This window comes from Sturnira hondurensis, unplaced genomic scaffold (genome assembly GCF_014824575.4).
Source record: "Sturnira hondurensis isolate 20B ecotype Veracruz unplaced genomic scaffold, ASM1482457v3 Scaffold0004386, whole genome shotgun sequence".
Classification (NCBI taxonomy): Eukaryota; Metazoa; Chordata; class Mammalia; order Chiroptera; family Phyllostomidae; genus Sturnira; species Sturnira hondurensis.
Window position 1 is genome coordinate 212,489 of NW_028077017.1, and position 14,660 is coordinate 227,148.

At 38.4% G+C, this 14,660-nt stretch overlaps 1 protein-coding gene across 1 annotated transcript in view; it reads right to left on the bottom strand.

Moving 5' to 3' along the window:
- Nucleotides 1-1,689: 1,689 nt before the first annotated feature.
- ZNF845 (zinc finger protein 845) overlaps nucleotides 1,690-14,660 on the bottom strand; it is a 45,820-nt gene continuing 32,849 nt past the window's right edge. Inside the window, 2 exon segments of the mRNA XM_037045593.1 lie at nucleotides 1,690-2,929; nucleotides 2,932-4,086. Coding sequence (XP_036901488.1) covers nucleotides 2,697-2,929; nucleotides 2,932-4,086 — 1,388 coding nt within the window. The 3' untranslated portion in view covers nucleotides 1,690-2,696.

Genomic DNA, 14,660 nt, shown 5'->3' on the forward strand with positions numbered 1-14,660 from the left:
ATAGTTCCTTCTCAAAATATCTCAAATGCTGTCAACATATAATAGGATACATAACTAAAACCCATCTCCTAGATGTTTGGAAACACACTAAAAGGTAATTGTCTGTGTTTTTAACCTTTGGATGATTCTCTATAGTAAGAATTCTGATTTAGAGCAATACTGGAAAACTAAATATCTTTGATTAACTTTTACTGTCAATTCTCTGATATTTTGAAATTTTTTCGATTACATACTTTCCTAAATTTGTATATATCCTGACTATGGGGGTGACTTTTCTCCCAAGTCCCCTGTCTTGGGAGAAAGTCCCAAGTCTTTCATCTGTCCCCTGCCACAGATGAAAGTAAGCATGACATGATCTGCTTGGGGAAAAGAGGTGGCCGATCCTTCAAGATGGAAGGGCCGTGAGCAGTGGCCAGTTTCTCAGGGGAAAAAGGCGTCCAGCCCCCTCCTCAGGAGCTTTATTGGGTTGTAGTACACAGGAATACAGGGTGGCAAGGAGCAAACAGTAGGTAACATTTCAAAGAAATCTGAGGGCTTAGTCTAAGTCAGTGTCTGTCAGGAAGATTTTCAGAAACTTTGGGAGACATACTGATTTCCTCTCAGACCCTTAGCATATGAATGAAAGCACTCTTAGCAGAGCAGATTTCACAGGTTTTTCAGGAATTCTTTGTGGTGCCAGATTTTTGCCTGGACCTGCTCTGGCAAGGCAAGGAGCTGCACCCCTCCCCATCACCTAATCAGGCTTAAGGGGATTAGAGCCAGGATGCGCTTCTCTCAGAGGACTTGGGGCCTTGGGCTACCTCAAAAACCCAAAGGGCACAGGTCTATTGCCGCTCTTTGTTGCAGCCCCCCAAGTCCTTCCATGATGGCCTCCCAAGTGATCAAGTCTGGCTTAGGTTGGTCCCTGTTGTGAGGAGACTTATTTGTCATGGACTTCCGACCAAGTTTTGGGAGCAAGGAGAGGAAACAGGCATTTGCTACCAGAGACAAGCTCTGTCTCCTGTGGCTCACATTCTGGAGGGTGTTCCCTCATCCTTAGCCATGGGGCAGGGGGTTAGGGTTACAATTTCTGAAACCAGGCAGAGCGGTCCACACTAGACAGCAACTTTCAGGCATAAATTCTATGGGTTCTTGTGAACTGCGTAGTTTTGAGCTGTTCATTCTTTATTATGAACACATAATTCCATCGCAGTGTGCATCCCCGAGACAGTGTGGATGTACTTTAGGTACACTGTTTCTAAATCTTCTTTTTAAAGTTTTATCTAGTAGGAATTCTTCTTAACTTTTTAAAAAAGGTTTTACAGGCTGGAAAGTACTTGTGCTGGAAGCATTAGATGGTCAGGAAAGGGCCTGGAACACATGTGTGTATAGCAGTCTGTACTAAAAATTTTCTATTATATTAATCCTGATTTCCATTTTGGTACACTCTAGTCAGGACCGAATGGGTTAGATATGTAAGAATCTTCTTCAATCTGAAAATCCTGTAATTCCCACCCCTTTCTTACTTAAACATTGTTACCCTGATTTTGAAGGAAGTTTTTCTTTGTCAGTTAATCTTCCTATCTGTAGTAATTCTTCTTCAAGTTGGTGTGGGGATGATGACAGAACTTAGTATATGCAGAGATAAAATCTTAGTGCAAAATGAATAAATATGCTGTAGTTTAAAAAACAAGATTTTGCCCTGGCTGGTATAACTCAGTGGATTGAATACAACCCTGCAGACCAGAGAGTCCCTGGTTCCATTCCCAGTCCAAGGCACATGCCTGGGTTGCTGGTCTCCAGTAGGAGGCGCACAAGAGGCACCCACACAATGAGTTTCTCTCTCTCTTCTCTAAAAATAATTAAATTTTTAAACAAAACAAACAACCAAGATTTCATTTACTATTAAAGAGAAGAGAAGGAAATATTAACATGGGAGAGATGTGTCAATCGGTTGCTCACTGCCATGCCCCCAACTGGGGACTTCACCCCAAACCAGGCATGGGCGCTGACTGCAAATGAACCAACAACTTTTCAGTTTGCAGGCCAGTGCTCAATCAACTTCAGCCACACCAGCCAGCGCTCTAGTATGACTTCTTATATATCATATAAGCTGTGAATACTGAAAAATAGTATTCAACATTCTTTTCATTTGTATTGTTGGTATTTACAATGAACTCTGATGTTGACTCAACTTTGAATATTGGTTGCAGCTTTGTAACATTTTAAATAGGCTTGTTATGCTTCTTTCCTGTAGGAATTATCACATGTGGATTAAGGTATGAAGGATTAGGAACTTTGACAAATTCATTATATTTTTAAGTCTTCTCTGATGATAGACAGTTGAACAATGATAAAAGATATTAAGTTTTCCAAATTTTACTGTTTCTCTGTAGCATAAATTCTCCAATCTTGAGGAAGTAATGAGCACAGGTGAAAAGCCTTGACACATTCCCTACATTTGTAGTTCTTATCCTCCATGATGTCTGTGATGTTAGTAAGGTGTCAGCCTAATGGCTTTACCACACAATATACATTATTTCCAATATGAATATTCTGATGTTTAGAAAGGTGAGAGGACTGGCTAGGCCCCTTGCCACATTCTCTACCTTTATACGGCTTCTCTCCACTGTAAATTCGCTGATGTTAAAATTTCAGGAACACGTAAGGGCTTTGCTATATTCTCTGCAATTACATTTCTCTCCCATTTTAAATCTCTAATGCCAATTAAGTTTTGAGGATGAGCTGAAAGCTTTATTACCTTCTCTATATTTATAAAGCTTCTCTCCAGTATGAATTTTCTGATGCTGAGTAAGATTTAAGGATTTGCTGAAGGATTTACCACATTCTGTACTTATGATAGGCTTTCCTTCAGGATGACTTCTTCCATGTTGAGTAAGGGTAGAGGAACACCCAAATGTTTTACCACATTTTCTACATTTATAAGGCTCTCTCCAGTATGAATATTGTGACGCTGATTAAGAGATGAGGAACACATAAACAGTTTAGCTCGTTCTCCAGATTTATAAGGCTTCTCTCCAACATGAACTCTCTGGTGTTGATTAAGTTTTGAGGACTGGGAAAAGCCTTTACCACATTCTGTACATTTATAAGGCTTCTCTCCTGAATGAATTCTCTGATGTAGATAAAGTGATGAGTACCAGGCAAAGTCTTTACCACATTGTCCACATTTATAAGGCTTCTCTCCAGTATGAACTCTCTGATGTTTATTAAGGATTGAGGACTCCGTAAAGGCTTTACCACATTCTGTACATTTATAAGGCTTCTCTCCTGAATGAATTCTCTGATGTTGATTAAGTTTTGAGGACCAGGCAAAGTGTTTACCACATTCACTACATTTATAAGGCTTTTCTCCTGAATGACTTCTGTGATGTTGATAAAGTGATGAGCACCGGGCGAAGTTCTTACCACACTCTGTACATTTATATGGCTTTTCCCCAGTATGAATTCTCTGATGTTGAACAAGCCCTGAGAACTGGCTAAATGCTTTACTACATTCCCTACATTTATAAGGCTTCTCTCCAGTATGAACTTTCTGATGATAAAAAAGGGCTGAGGACCGGCGAAAGGCTTTATCGCATTCTTTACATTTATAGGGCTTCTCTCCAGTATGAATTCTGTGATGACATTTAAGTTTTGAGGACTGGTTAAAAGCTTTACCACACACTTTACATTGGTAAAGCTTCTCACCAGTATGAACGCTTTCATGTCGTGTAAGGTCTGAGAACCACATAAAGGCTTTATCACATTCTCTACATTTATATGGCCCTTCTCCCGTATGAATTTTCTCATGCCGTGTAAGGTATGATAACTTGCTAAAAGCTTTACCACATTCTCTACATTTATAAGGCTTTTCCCCGGTATGAGTTTTCTGATGTTGAATAAGCGCTGAAGACTGGGTAAAGGCTTTACCACATTCTCTACATTTATAAGGCCTTTCTCCCGTATGAATTTTCTCATGCCGTGTAAGGTATGACGCCTTGCTAAAGACTTTACCACATTCTCTACATTTGTAACGCTTTTCCCCAGTATGAGTTTTCTGATGTTGAATAAGCCCTGAGGACTGGGTAAAGGCTTTACCACATTCTCTGCACTGGTAACGTCTCTCCCCAATATGACTTCTTTTCTCATGTGGAGTACAGTAGGAATGCCCTTTAAAGACTTCACCACATGCTTTATATTTGGAGAACTTCTTTCCAGTATGAATTTTCTGATGGACAGTAAGACATGAAGTTCGACTGAATGTTTTTCCACATTCTTTATATTCAGAATGGTTTTCTCCCGTCTGGCATTTCTTAAGTCTATTTCGATTGAGTATGTGACTGAAGACTTTGCTACAGGGTACACATTTGTAAGTGATTTCACTGGTACAAATATTCCCTTGTTTAATGTGACTGCAGGACTGCTTCAAAGACTGGGCACATTCACCTTGTTTGTTTGTTTTCTCCAGAATACGAATAACCTCATGTGTACTGTAACTTGACATTTTCTCAAAGAGTTTCTGGCCTTTATAATGGTTGTCTGGCAGCTGAAGATACTGATGGTTGTAAGGATTAAACCCATGGTCGAAATTTTTCCAATGTTCATTATCTTGGTAAACTCTGCCTTCATTACATGTACTCTGGTAATTAATGAAGAAAGAAAGGCCATTATTAATAGGTTAATTTCATTATACATGTACACTTATTCGCAAATATTTGTGGTACCTATTCTCTGGTACCGACTAAACAATGTGGGGTGTATGTATTAAAAAATTCGCCCAGCCATGGCAGGTGTGACTAGTCAGCTGAGCTCTGTTTCACAAAGTGAAGGCTTTCCAGTTCTAGTCCCAATCAGGGAGCTAGCCCGGACTGTAGGTTCCGTATACTGTAACGGTGTAGGCAAATGGCAAACATTTGAGGTTTCTCTCCCAAAACAATGTTTGGCTTTCTCTTTCTCCTTCCCTTTCCCGCTCTCTAAAAATGATTCAATTTTTCTTAAAACAAATCACTCCCAAGTTTACAACATGATACATACTTAAATATGAAAACAACCCTATTCCTCAAAAAGGAATAATAATTCTTTAATAAAAACACTCTGAAATTGATATTTAAATTGTCCATGTGCATTATATATCACTAAATTTTAGAAAGCAGTGCTGAAAATTAATAGAAATCTACACTTTAACCAATTCAAATGACTATTCACACCATGGATTATGTGAGTTCCTAAATGTCCTGACTGCATTTGCAAGAATATATACACACAGGAAATGGTTTCTAGTCTTCACATTTGGACACACCTTTATCTGCATTGTCACTGACTGAAAGTAGGATATTTCCGTAATGTGTACTATTTTTGACCTATAGAGATAACAAGGATTTTCTCAAACAATAATTATCCTATGTTAGTTAAGTTCCTTTTAACACCGCTTTTTCTCATCATACACATTCTTATTAGGCTATCAATACATTATCAAAGGCACACCTTCTGTTTCTTACCAGTATTACTTTAGAAAATAAATCTTCCATCCCTGGCTTTCTCAAAGAGGCCTGATTGTCATCAGATGAAACAGCTGAAAGATACAAAATAAATGTTCACAGGTTTGACACTCTGGGGAGCATATAACAAACATACCAGCAAGTATTGACTGCATTCCGTTTCTGAGTACTCCTAAAGAAAGTTAAATGTTCCCAGCCAGAAAAGGTATAATGGGACAAAGTCACATAAAAAGTGTGTATTCAGGAAAAAAAATCAATCAATAAAAAATTCAGTATTCTTCCTTGGTTGCTTGAAGATTGGTCACCATCATGACACAGTAATTTACTTGTGAATACAAAATGTGCAGTATTTAAATTGATGAAGCAAATACCTCTGCTTTTATTAAGAAACTGGTCTTTGTAGCGTGATTTTGTGCCCGATCACATGGAGGCCTAGATCCCTGTGATTACACAGAAAAACATGTAAAAAAGAGTAAGAATTGTCTGTTTCACTAAGGATGTAGCATGTCTTGATATAATTTCCTTTTCTTCCAGGGATATCGAACGCTGATGAATTAGTTCTTAGCTGAAATCTTTAGAGTTGGAGCTCTGGTCTCCATTTCTTTCACTGATTTCTTGGCCACTCTATCTGTCAGGGTAATGACTCCTGTGGTTTATGTTGCCTTTCGGCATAATATATTAGTTTGAAAATGAATTCTGACTCTCTTTTTTTTTAAACCTACACAGTAAGGATTTTATTTTTTATTTTTTAAAAGGTTTTATTTATTTATTTTTAGAGGGGAAGGGAAGGAGAGAAGTATCAATGTATGGTTGCCTCTCATGAGTCCCCTGTTGAGAACTGGCCTGCAACCCAGGCATGTGCCCTGACTGGGAATCGAACCGCGATCGTGTGGTTCACAGGCCCGCGCTCAATCTACTGAGCTATGCCAGCCAGGGCCTTGAATTCTGACTCTTGATAGATTGCACCAGAAGCCAAGAAATCACAACCAGAGCTACAGGTAATATTTTCAATTATGAAAGGTCATAGTTATATGGTCTATTTTGTGAAATAGTACTTAGTAATGGAATACTCATTCTGCAATGAATTTAAAAAAAAAGTCAAAAAGTGTAGGACCAGCCCAGATATCAGCTTTCTGTTGGGATTCAGAACCCACATATCAGCTTTGTGTTGGGATTCAGAACCCATTTTAGAAATGGCAAGACAACTAGCTTTGTCTTCATTTATGATCCAATAAATAAAATGTCCCAAACATACACTTGTACAAAATGGCCTGTATGAGAAGAGGAAAACAGAAATAGGTACACAAGAACACAACAAAAAAAGTCAGTGGGACTTCAACGGCAAATATTGGTGCTAACAAAAAAAATGAGGAAAGATTCTTCAGTGACTTTATCGTTGGGGACTATGGAAATTTTTCACAAGAGAAATGATAACCTAAACTTTAAAAAACCTTATCTCATGATCAGACATTGGAATGATTAGTGTAAGCCATCAGATGTATCCCAGATTGTCCAAACATTGAAAGTAATACTTATGAAAATCCCAATGACACTTTTCACAAAAACAGAATAGTTCATTCTAAAATGAAGATGAAGGTTGACTGGTGTAACTCAGTGCCTTGAGCATCATTACCCAAAAAGGATGGCCAATTCAATTCCAAGTCAGAGCTGATGCCTGGGTTGCAGGTCATCTCCCTTTGGAAGCAGGAGAGATGTAACCAAGTGATGTGTCTCTCCCATATCGATGTTTCTCTCCATTTTCCTCCTTCAATCCCCTCTCCATAAAAATACATAAATAAAATATTTTTTAAAACATATTTCAAGCCCTGGCTGGTGTAGCTCAGTGCATTGAGCAAGGACCTGTGAACCACATGATCACAGTTCGATTCCCAGTCAGGGCTCATGCCTGGGTTGCAGACCAGTTCCCAGCAGGGGACTCATGAGAGACAACCATAGATTGATATTTCTCTCTTTCTCTTCCCCTCTAAAGATAAACAAATAAAATCTTAAAAAAAAAACCCACATATTTCAAAGCTTCTCTTATCAATAAAGTACATAAAAACCATTAAAGCAGACATAAATAATTAAGCACAGTGAATGAAAAAGCCTACATACAACTTCTCCTGTATAGGCTCAGAGGCGCTGCAACAAGAAGGCTAAATAAAACCAAATGAGAAAAGAATATTCACATAATCAAAGACTGCTGAAAAAACGGGTGGTCCATCTGTAAAATAACGACTAAAATTGGACCCCTACATGAAATAATATACAAATAGTGAATAAGAATGGAGGAAAAATTTAACATAAAACCAGTAACTGTTAATCTAGTAAATGAAAAGGTATAATAAAAAAGATTTTGACCTATTTGCTTCACAGTAACACCAAAAGAAAAGGCAAACAAAGTAAACACAGACAAATGGGATTATACCAAATAGAAAAACTTCTGCACATTAAGGCTAATCATCAGTTGGTGAAAAACACAATTTGTAGAATGGAAGAAAATCAGTGGAAAGCACATATTTTCTAAATCTTTAGCATTCTGAATATATTTAGTTATCTTTAAAAAACACCATGATAAAAAAAGTAACACAATTTTAGAAGTGACCAAAGACATATGGTTAACTAATCTATAAATTAGGGACACACAATGAGAACAGACAGATACTTTCTTAAGTTGTGCAAGAGAGGCTGGTCTGATGGTAGTGGGTTTTCACAACTCAACTCAAGTTAGTGTTGATAAGCTGTGAAAGAGAAATGAATTAATACACACAAAATAACATAACTAGACCACTTTCTTATGCCATGTACCAAAATAAACACAAAATGGATTAAAAACCAGAATGGAAGACCTGGAACTATGAAAACACTGCAATAAAGGAGAGTCAATGATATCTGCTGTAGATCTTACCAATGGGTTTTTGTACATATGTAGGTATATATGTACACATATCAATCAAGAAAAAATAAACAAATGACACTACAACACTGTAAGATTTTACACAGCAAAGGAAATCAACAACAACACAAAGAAACAAATAAGCAATCTACCAAAGAGGGAAAGTTATCCACCAATGATACTAAATATCCACAATATGGAAAGAACTTACACAACATCAAAAAAAAATCAAACAATCTGATTAAAAAATGGTACATGTCTTGAATGGATCTTTCATCAAACAGGACAGAAAGATGGCCAATACACATATGAAAAGATGTTCAACATCATTCATCGTCAGACAAATGCAACTTGGACACACAATGAAATACCATCACACATGTAACAAGATGCCAATTGCCAGTGAATCAACAAATGAGCATCAGCAATGATACAGAGAAATGAGAACTCTCACGCAGCCACCACACAAAACAAGATGAAGGTCCCTCAGAGGCTGACAAACAAGTACCACAGGACACAGCAATTCCATTTCTGGGGAGTTACCCGAAGAATATGAGAATACAAATTCAAAGCGGTATACGCACACCCATATCGACTGCAGAATCCTTTACAACAGTGAAGATATACAAGTGAAAAAAATCACTGTGGCTATACCGGTGGTGTACAATTTGGAAGAAATGAAAAATGTTATTTGAGTTGACATGTAACATCAAAAGTGATTATCCCATCAAGTCCCCCTTCATGATGTGACTCCATATGCTTATATTCTATATTAAAAAAATACAATTACAAACATAATCTCCAAGTTGCTGAATATTCAGCAATCTTCCTGGTATACACATCACATTTTTTCTTTCTTTTTTTAAAAGCATATTCCTTTCTTTTTAGAGAGAGGAGAAGGCAAGGAGAAAGGGGAAAGAGGGAGAGAAACATCAATGCATGGCTGCCTTCCACATGCACCCTACTGGCGGCCCAGTCCCCAATCCAGGCATGTGCCCTGACTGGTAATCAAACCAGCAACCCCTGGGTTCTCAGGCCAGTGCTCAATTCACTGAGCCACATAAGCCAGGGCCACATCACACTTTTTCAAGATACATTCTTAAACATCATGTTTTTCATTCTGTATTATTAAGATTGAAACTCCCATGTCTTAACTAAAACATTAAGGAAAAACTATATATGATCCTCATCATGAGAAATAAAAAGAGAATCCACAGGCTAAGAAAAAAATATTTGCTAAAGATGACATATACAGGATTACGTGTAACATGCAAAAATCTTTTTAAACTCAACAGTGACAAGAGCACAAACCTGACTAAAAAGGCTCAAACACCTTAAAAGAAAGCACACTAAAAAAGGTACACAGATAGAAAATCAGTATCTGAAAAGAACCTCTACATCTTAAGTCAGAAAGGAAATGCATATGAAAACTAAACAAGCAATGCTGACAACAGCAAACGCTGCTATGGATGAGGAGCAACTGGAACTCTCATTCACTGCTGGTGAAAATATAAAATTGTACAGTCCCCAGGGAGGAGAGTTTGGAGGTTCTAACAAAACTAAACAAATACTTATTCGATCCAGTAACTGTGCTCCTTAGTATTTCACCGAAGAACATGAACTGTGGTTGATAAGGATGGACCAATGTAACTTCATAAATATCATGAATGTACTCTTCAGCTGGGGGACACTGAGAAAGGGTGAGGGTTATGCATGTGTGAGTTCTTATTAACTTCTACACAATTTTGCTGCAAAGCCAAAACTGCTCTTTGAAAGTCATTCACAGACCTTCTCCTCTGATGTACATTTACTCAAGTCTCTGAGTCTTTCCTATGGCTGTTTTTTTTTTTTTGAAAGATTTTATTTTTATTTATTTATCTTTAGAGGGGAAGGGAAGGAGAGAAGGAGAGAAATATCAATGTATGGTTGCCTCTTGTGAGTCCCCTGCTGGGAACTGGCCTGCAATCCAGTCACGTGCCCTGGCTGGGAATCGAACCTTGGATCCTGTGGCTCGCAGGCCCACCCTCAATCCACTGAGCTACACCAGCCAGGCATCCTATGGTTGTTTAAGCACATCCAAGAAATGTATGTTTGCATTCTCTACTAAAACACACACACATACATATCAATTCACAATTAAGATGACCAGCCCTGGCTGGTGTAGCTCAGTGGATTGAGCGCAGGCCTGCAAACCATACGATCACGGTTTGATTCCCAGTCAGGGCACATGCCTGGGTTGCAGGCCAGTTCCCGGCACGGGACACACCAGAAGCAACCATACATTGATATTTCTCTCCCTCTCTCCTTCCCTTCCCCTCTAAGATAAATAAATAAAAATCTTTAAAAAAAAAAAAACAATTAAGATGACCAGGATAAAAAAAAACCAACAACCCAGAAACAACATTAAGTGTTTTCCAAAAATGTGGAGAAAGCGGATCTTGTACATGACTGAATGAAAGATAAATTGGTACCAACAGTATCTATAACAACTGGGATATCAAAATATCAAAAACAGAATTGATCTCTAACTGCACACTTCTGCTTCTGGGTAGTTATTTCTCCAAAAGAATTCAAAGGAAAACTTGTGAGAGACATTGGCACACTTGTGTTGACGACAGTACAATTCACAAAAGCCTATAATAGGTGGAAGCAACCCCGATGTCTATGGATAAATAAATACATTTAAAAATGTAGCATATACACACAGAGGAATTGTATTGTCAGGAAACTGAAGATCTTAACACCACATGACGTTTTTGAGGACATTTTTTAAATGAAGCACACGAGTCATGAAGAGACAGATACTATAGGGTGCACTGAGGTAAGTAATCTAATGGGGGCCACCTCACAGTAAAAGAACAAAGGTAATTACCTGAGACTTGGTTTTAAGGCAAATGAATAACTGTTCAATGTACACTGAGACGTGACTGTCAGATGGAAGTTGCAGGAGGTCACACAGACAACAAAGGAAGTATACCTAACGTGAATGGACTATATAGTTATAGACGGTTAGGACGCTAGATTTGGGAGGGCATCTGACAAAGATGGAAACATAGGTAAACAACTTTGCTTCCTCACATAATCAAAAGAAATATACAACCAAAAAACAAGGAAAACTGCCAGAAAATCGAACTGTACAAAAGCCTGACAATCAATGAGTTCAAGAAGAAGCATTAATCTGGACTGATAGGAGGAACAGAGATGGACAGCTAGAGCTAAGATGACTTCTGGTTAAGTTGGTGGCAGGACAGGGTGGGTGAGATGGTGGCTGTCATAAGGGCAGTCCCACATTCAAGTGCACATATACCAGGAGGAACAACTGGGGAGCCAGACACACCGTGCCATCTAGGTTCTAGGGTGGCAAAAGTAAGCCTCAAAACCTCTGGCTGTCAAAACCTGTGGGGGCTTGCAGAGGTGAGAAAAACTGCCAGTCTTACAGAAGATTCTGTTGGAGGGGCCAACAGGGTCCTAAAATGTACACAAGCCTCCACACCAGGGAATGAGCACCAGAAGGGAACACTCACTTTGTGGATAGTAGGGGAAGTGACTGAAAACGGGGAGACCTGACCAAGTACCATTGTTCCCTCTGACACCTCCCCTGCACACAGTGCCACAATGTTATGAAGTGAGTTCCCTACACTACCCAATACCTCAGGCTCCTCCCCTTAAACATGACGGGTGCACAGACACAAAGAAATACGCCCGAATGTAGGAACACATCCAAAATCCACAAAAAGAACTAAGCAATAAACAGACAGCCAACCTATTACATGCAGACTACCAAACACTGCTAATCAGGATGTTCACAGAGATGAATGAGTATGGGTACAAAATAAAGGAGGAAGTGAAGACTATACAAAGTGAAATTAGCAAAAAATACAAAAAACCAACAGTAAAGGGAAGGAAACTGGGCCTAATTCAACAATTTGGAACAAAAGGAAAGAAGAAATATCCAACGAGAACAGAAGAAAAAAAACAAGAATTCAAAAAAAAATGAGTCTCAAGCCCTGGCTGGCGTAGCTCAGTGGATTGAGCGCGGGCCTGCGAACCAGACAATCGCAGTTCGATTCCCAGTCAGGGCACATGCCTGGGTTGCAGGCCGGTTCCTTGCAGGCTAACTACCAGCATGGGACGCACAAAAGGCAACCACACATTGATGTTTCTCTCCCTCTCTCCTTTCCCTCCAAAGATAAATAAATAAATAAATCTTAAAAAAAAAAAAATACGTTTAAAAAAAAAAAAAAAATGAGTCTCTACAACCTGTAGGACAATTTTACCATTCCAACATCCAAATCATATGGGTGTCAGAAAGACAAGAGGAAGAGCAAGAAATTGAAAACTTATTTGAAAACATAATGAAGGAAAACTTTCCCAATCTGCAGAAGGAAATATACCTCTTAAGCCCAGAAAGCTCAGAGAGTCCCAAACAAGGTGGATCCAAAGACGAACACACCAAGACACATCAAAATTAAACTACCCAAGATGAACAATAAGCAGAGAATCTTAAGAACAGCAAGAGAAAAAAACACAGTTGCCTACAAAAAAGTTCCCATAAGCCTATTGGCTGATTTCTCAAAAGAAACCTTACAGGCAAGAAGGGGCTGGAAAAAAGTATTCAAAATTATGAAAAGAAAGAAATATATCCAAGATTAGTCAGTCCAGCAAAGCTATCATTTAGAATGGAAGGGCAGATAAAGGACTTCTTAGATAAGATCAAGTTCAAGGAGGTCATCATCACCAAGCCCTTAAGCTATAAAATGTTACAGGGATTTATCTAAGAAAAAGAAGATGATCAAAAATATGAACAGTAAAATGACTACAAACTCACAACTATCAAAGACTGAGCCTAAAGTAAAAGAAACTAAGCAAACAACTAGAACAGAAGCAAAATCCCAGAAATGGAGTTCACAGAAAGGGTTATCAGTGGGCAGGGGGTGGGGGTACAATGGGGGAACAGGTAAAGGGAATAAGAAGCATAAATGGTGGGTACAAAACAGACAGCAAAGGGTTAAGACTAGCATAAAAAATGAAGAAGCCAAAGAATTTATATGTACGACTAATGGACATGAACTAAGGGGAGAAATGATGGAGGGAAATGGGGCACAGGTTGGAAGAACATCAATGGGAGAGAAAAGTGGTACAACTGTAATAACATAATCAATAAAATACACTGAAAAAAGGATGCTAGAAATGTGCTCACATGATTTTTAACAAATTTGAAAACAAAAGATTTCTAAAGGAGATAGTTATAAAACTTTTCAAAATTTATATTCAATTTACGGATATTTTTACCTCACAAAAATAGAATATGAATCCAGATATAAAATTAACCCTATTACAGTAACTACACTGGACAAAACAAACATTGACCATTAAAGCACAGAAAAAAACAAGATGCTATATTTTGGCATGAATAGTGTGCCCCATTTTGCCTAAATTTTTGAGATCAAACTAAAGATGTACATTATACATGGGTAGCACCTGAAATAACTCGTATTTCAGACTCTTGTGTTTTGTAACTAGTTGTTACATAAAATTTCCTATACCATAATATGTGAAGAAAATGCTAGAATTCCTTTATATACAAAAATAGCAAAAAAAACTAACTATAAATATGTACAGAACTGAATTTGAAAATTACAATAAAAGATACTCTTTTCCAGAAAGTTTGGGCAGAATACCTGGGTGCACATTATCCACAGGAGCTCGTTACACATGGCAAAATACGGTAAGTCATAAAAAACATAGGTAAAAACAACACAAACATGCACATAATTTTCACAGCAAATGACATATGGCGGATTCATATTTTCATTAACTCCCACAATATATCACGTGTACTGAGTTGAAAACTAACATTCACTTTTCTAATAGATGAATAAAACCAAAAACATAACTCAATTTGGGAAATCTACTATTGACAAGGAAAACCAGTGAGGATGCTAGCTGACTGAGATGGAGAGATGGACTTTGAAGAAAAACTCCAAGTCTTTTTCTTAAAGGGCTTGACAAAGACTTATTGGGACTCACTCACTCTGATCTCTAGCCTTGGGACAGCAGATTGAAAGGTGCTAGAGATTTCAGGGAGGGGCTCGACTGTCTGCCTTCAGGGCTAAGGCAGGAGGAGCAGCTTTCCCCCACACAGAAGGCCCTTGCTGAGCCCTCCCCACCACAGAGAGAGAAGGAAGGTACTATATCTGAGTCCCCACCTACTACCTGGCTAGTGGTATAAGCCTGTCCTAGTCATTCCCTGAGACCTTGCCCCACTCCACTTGAGAAATCAC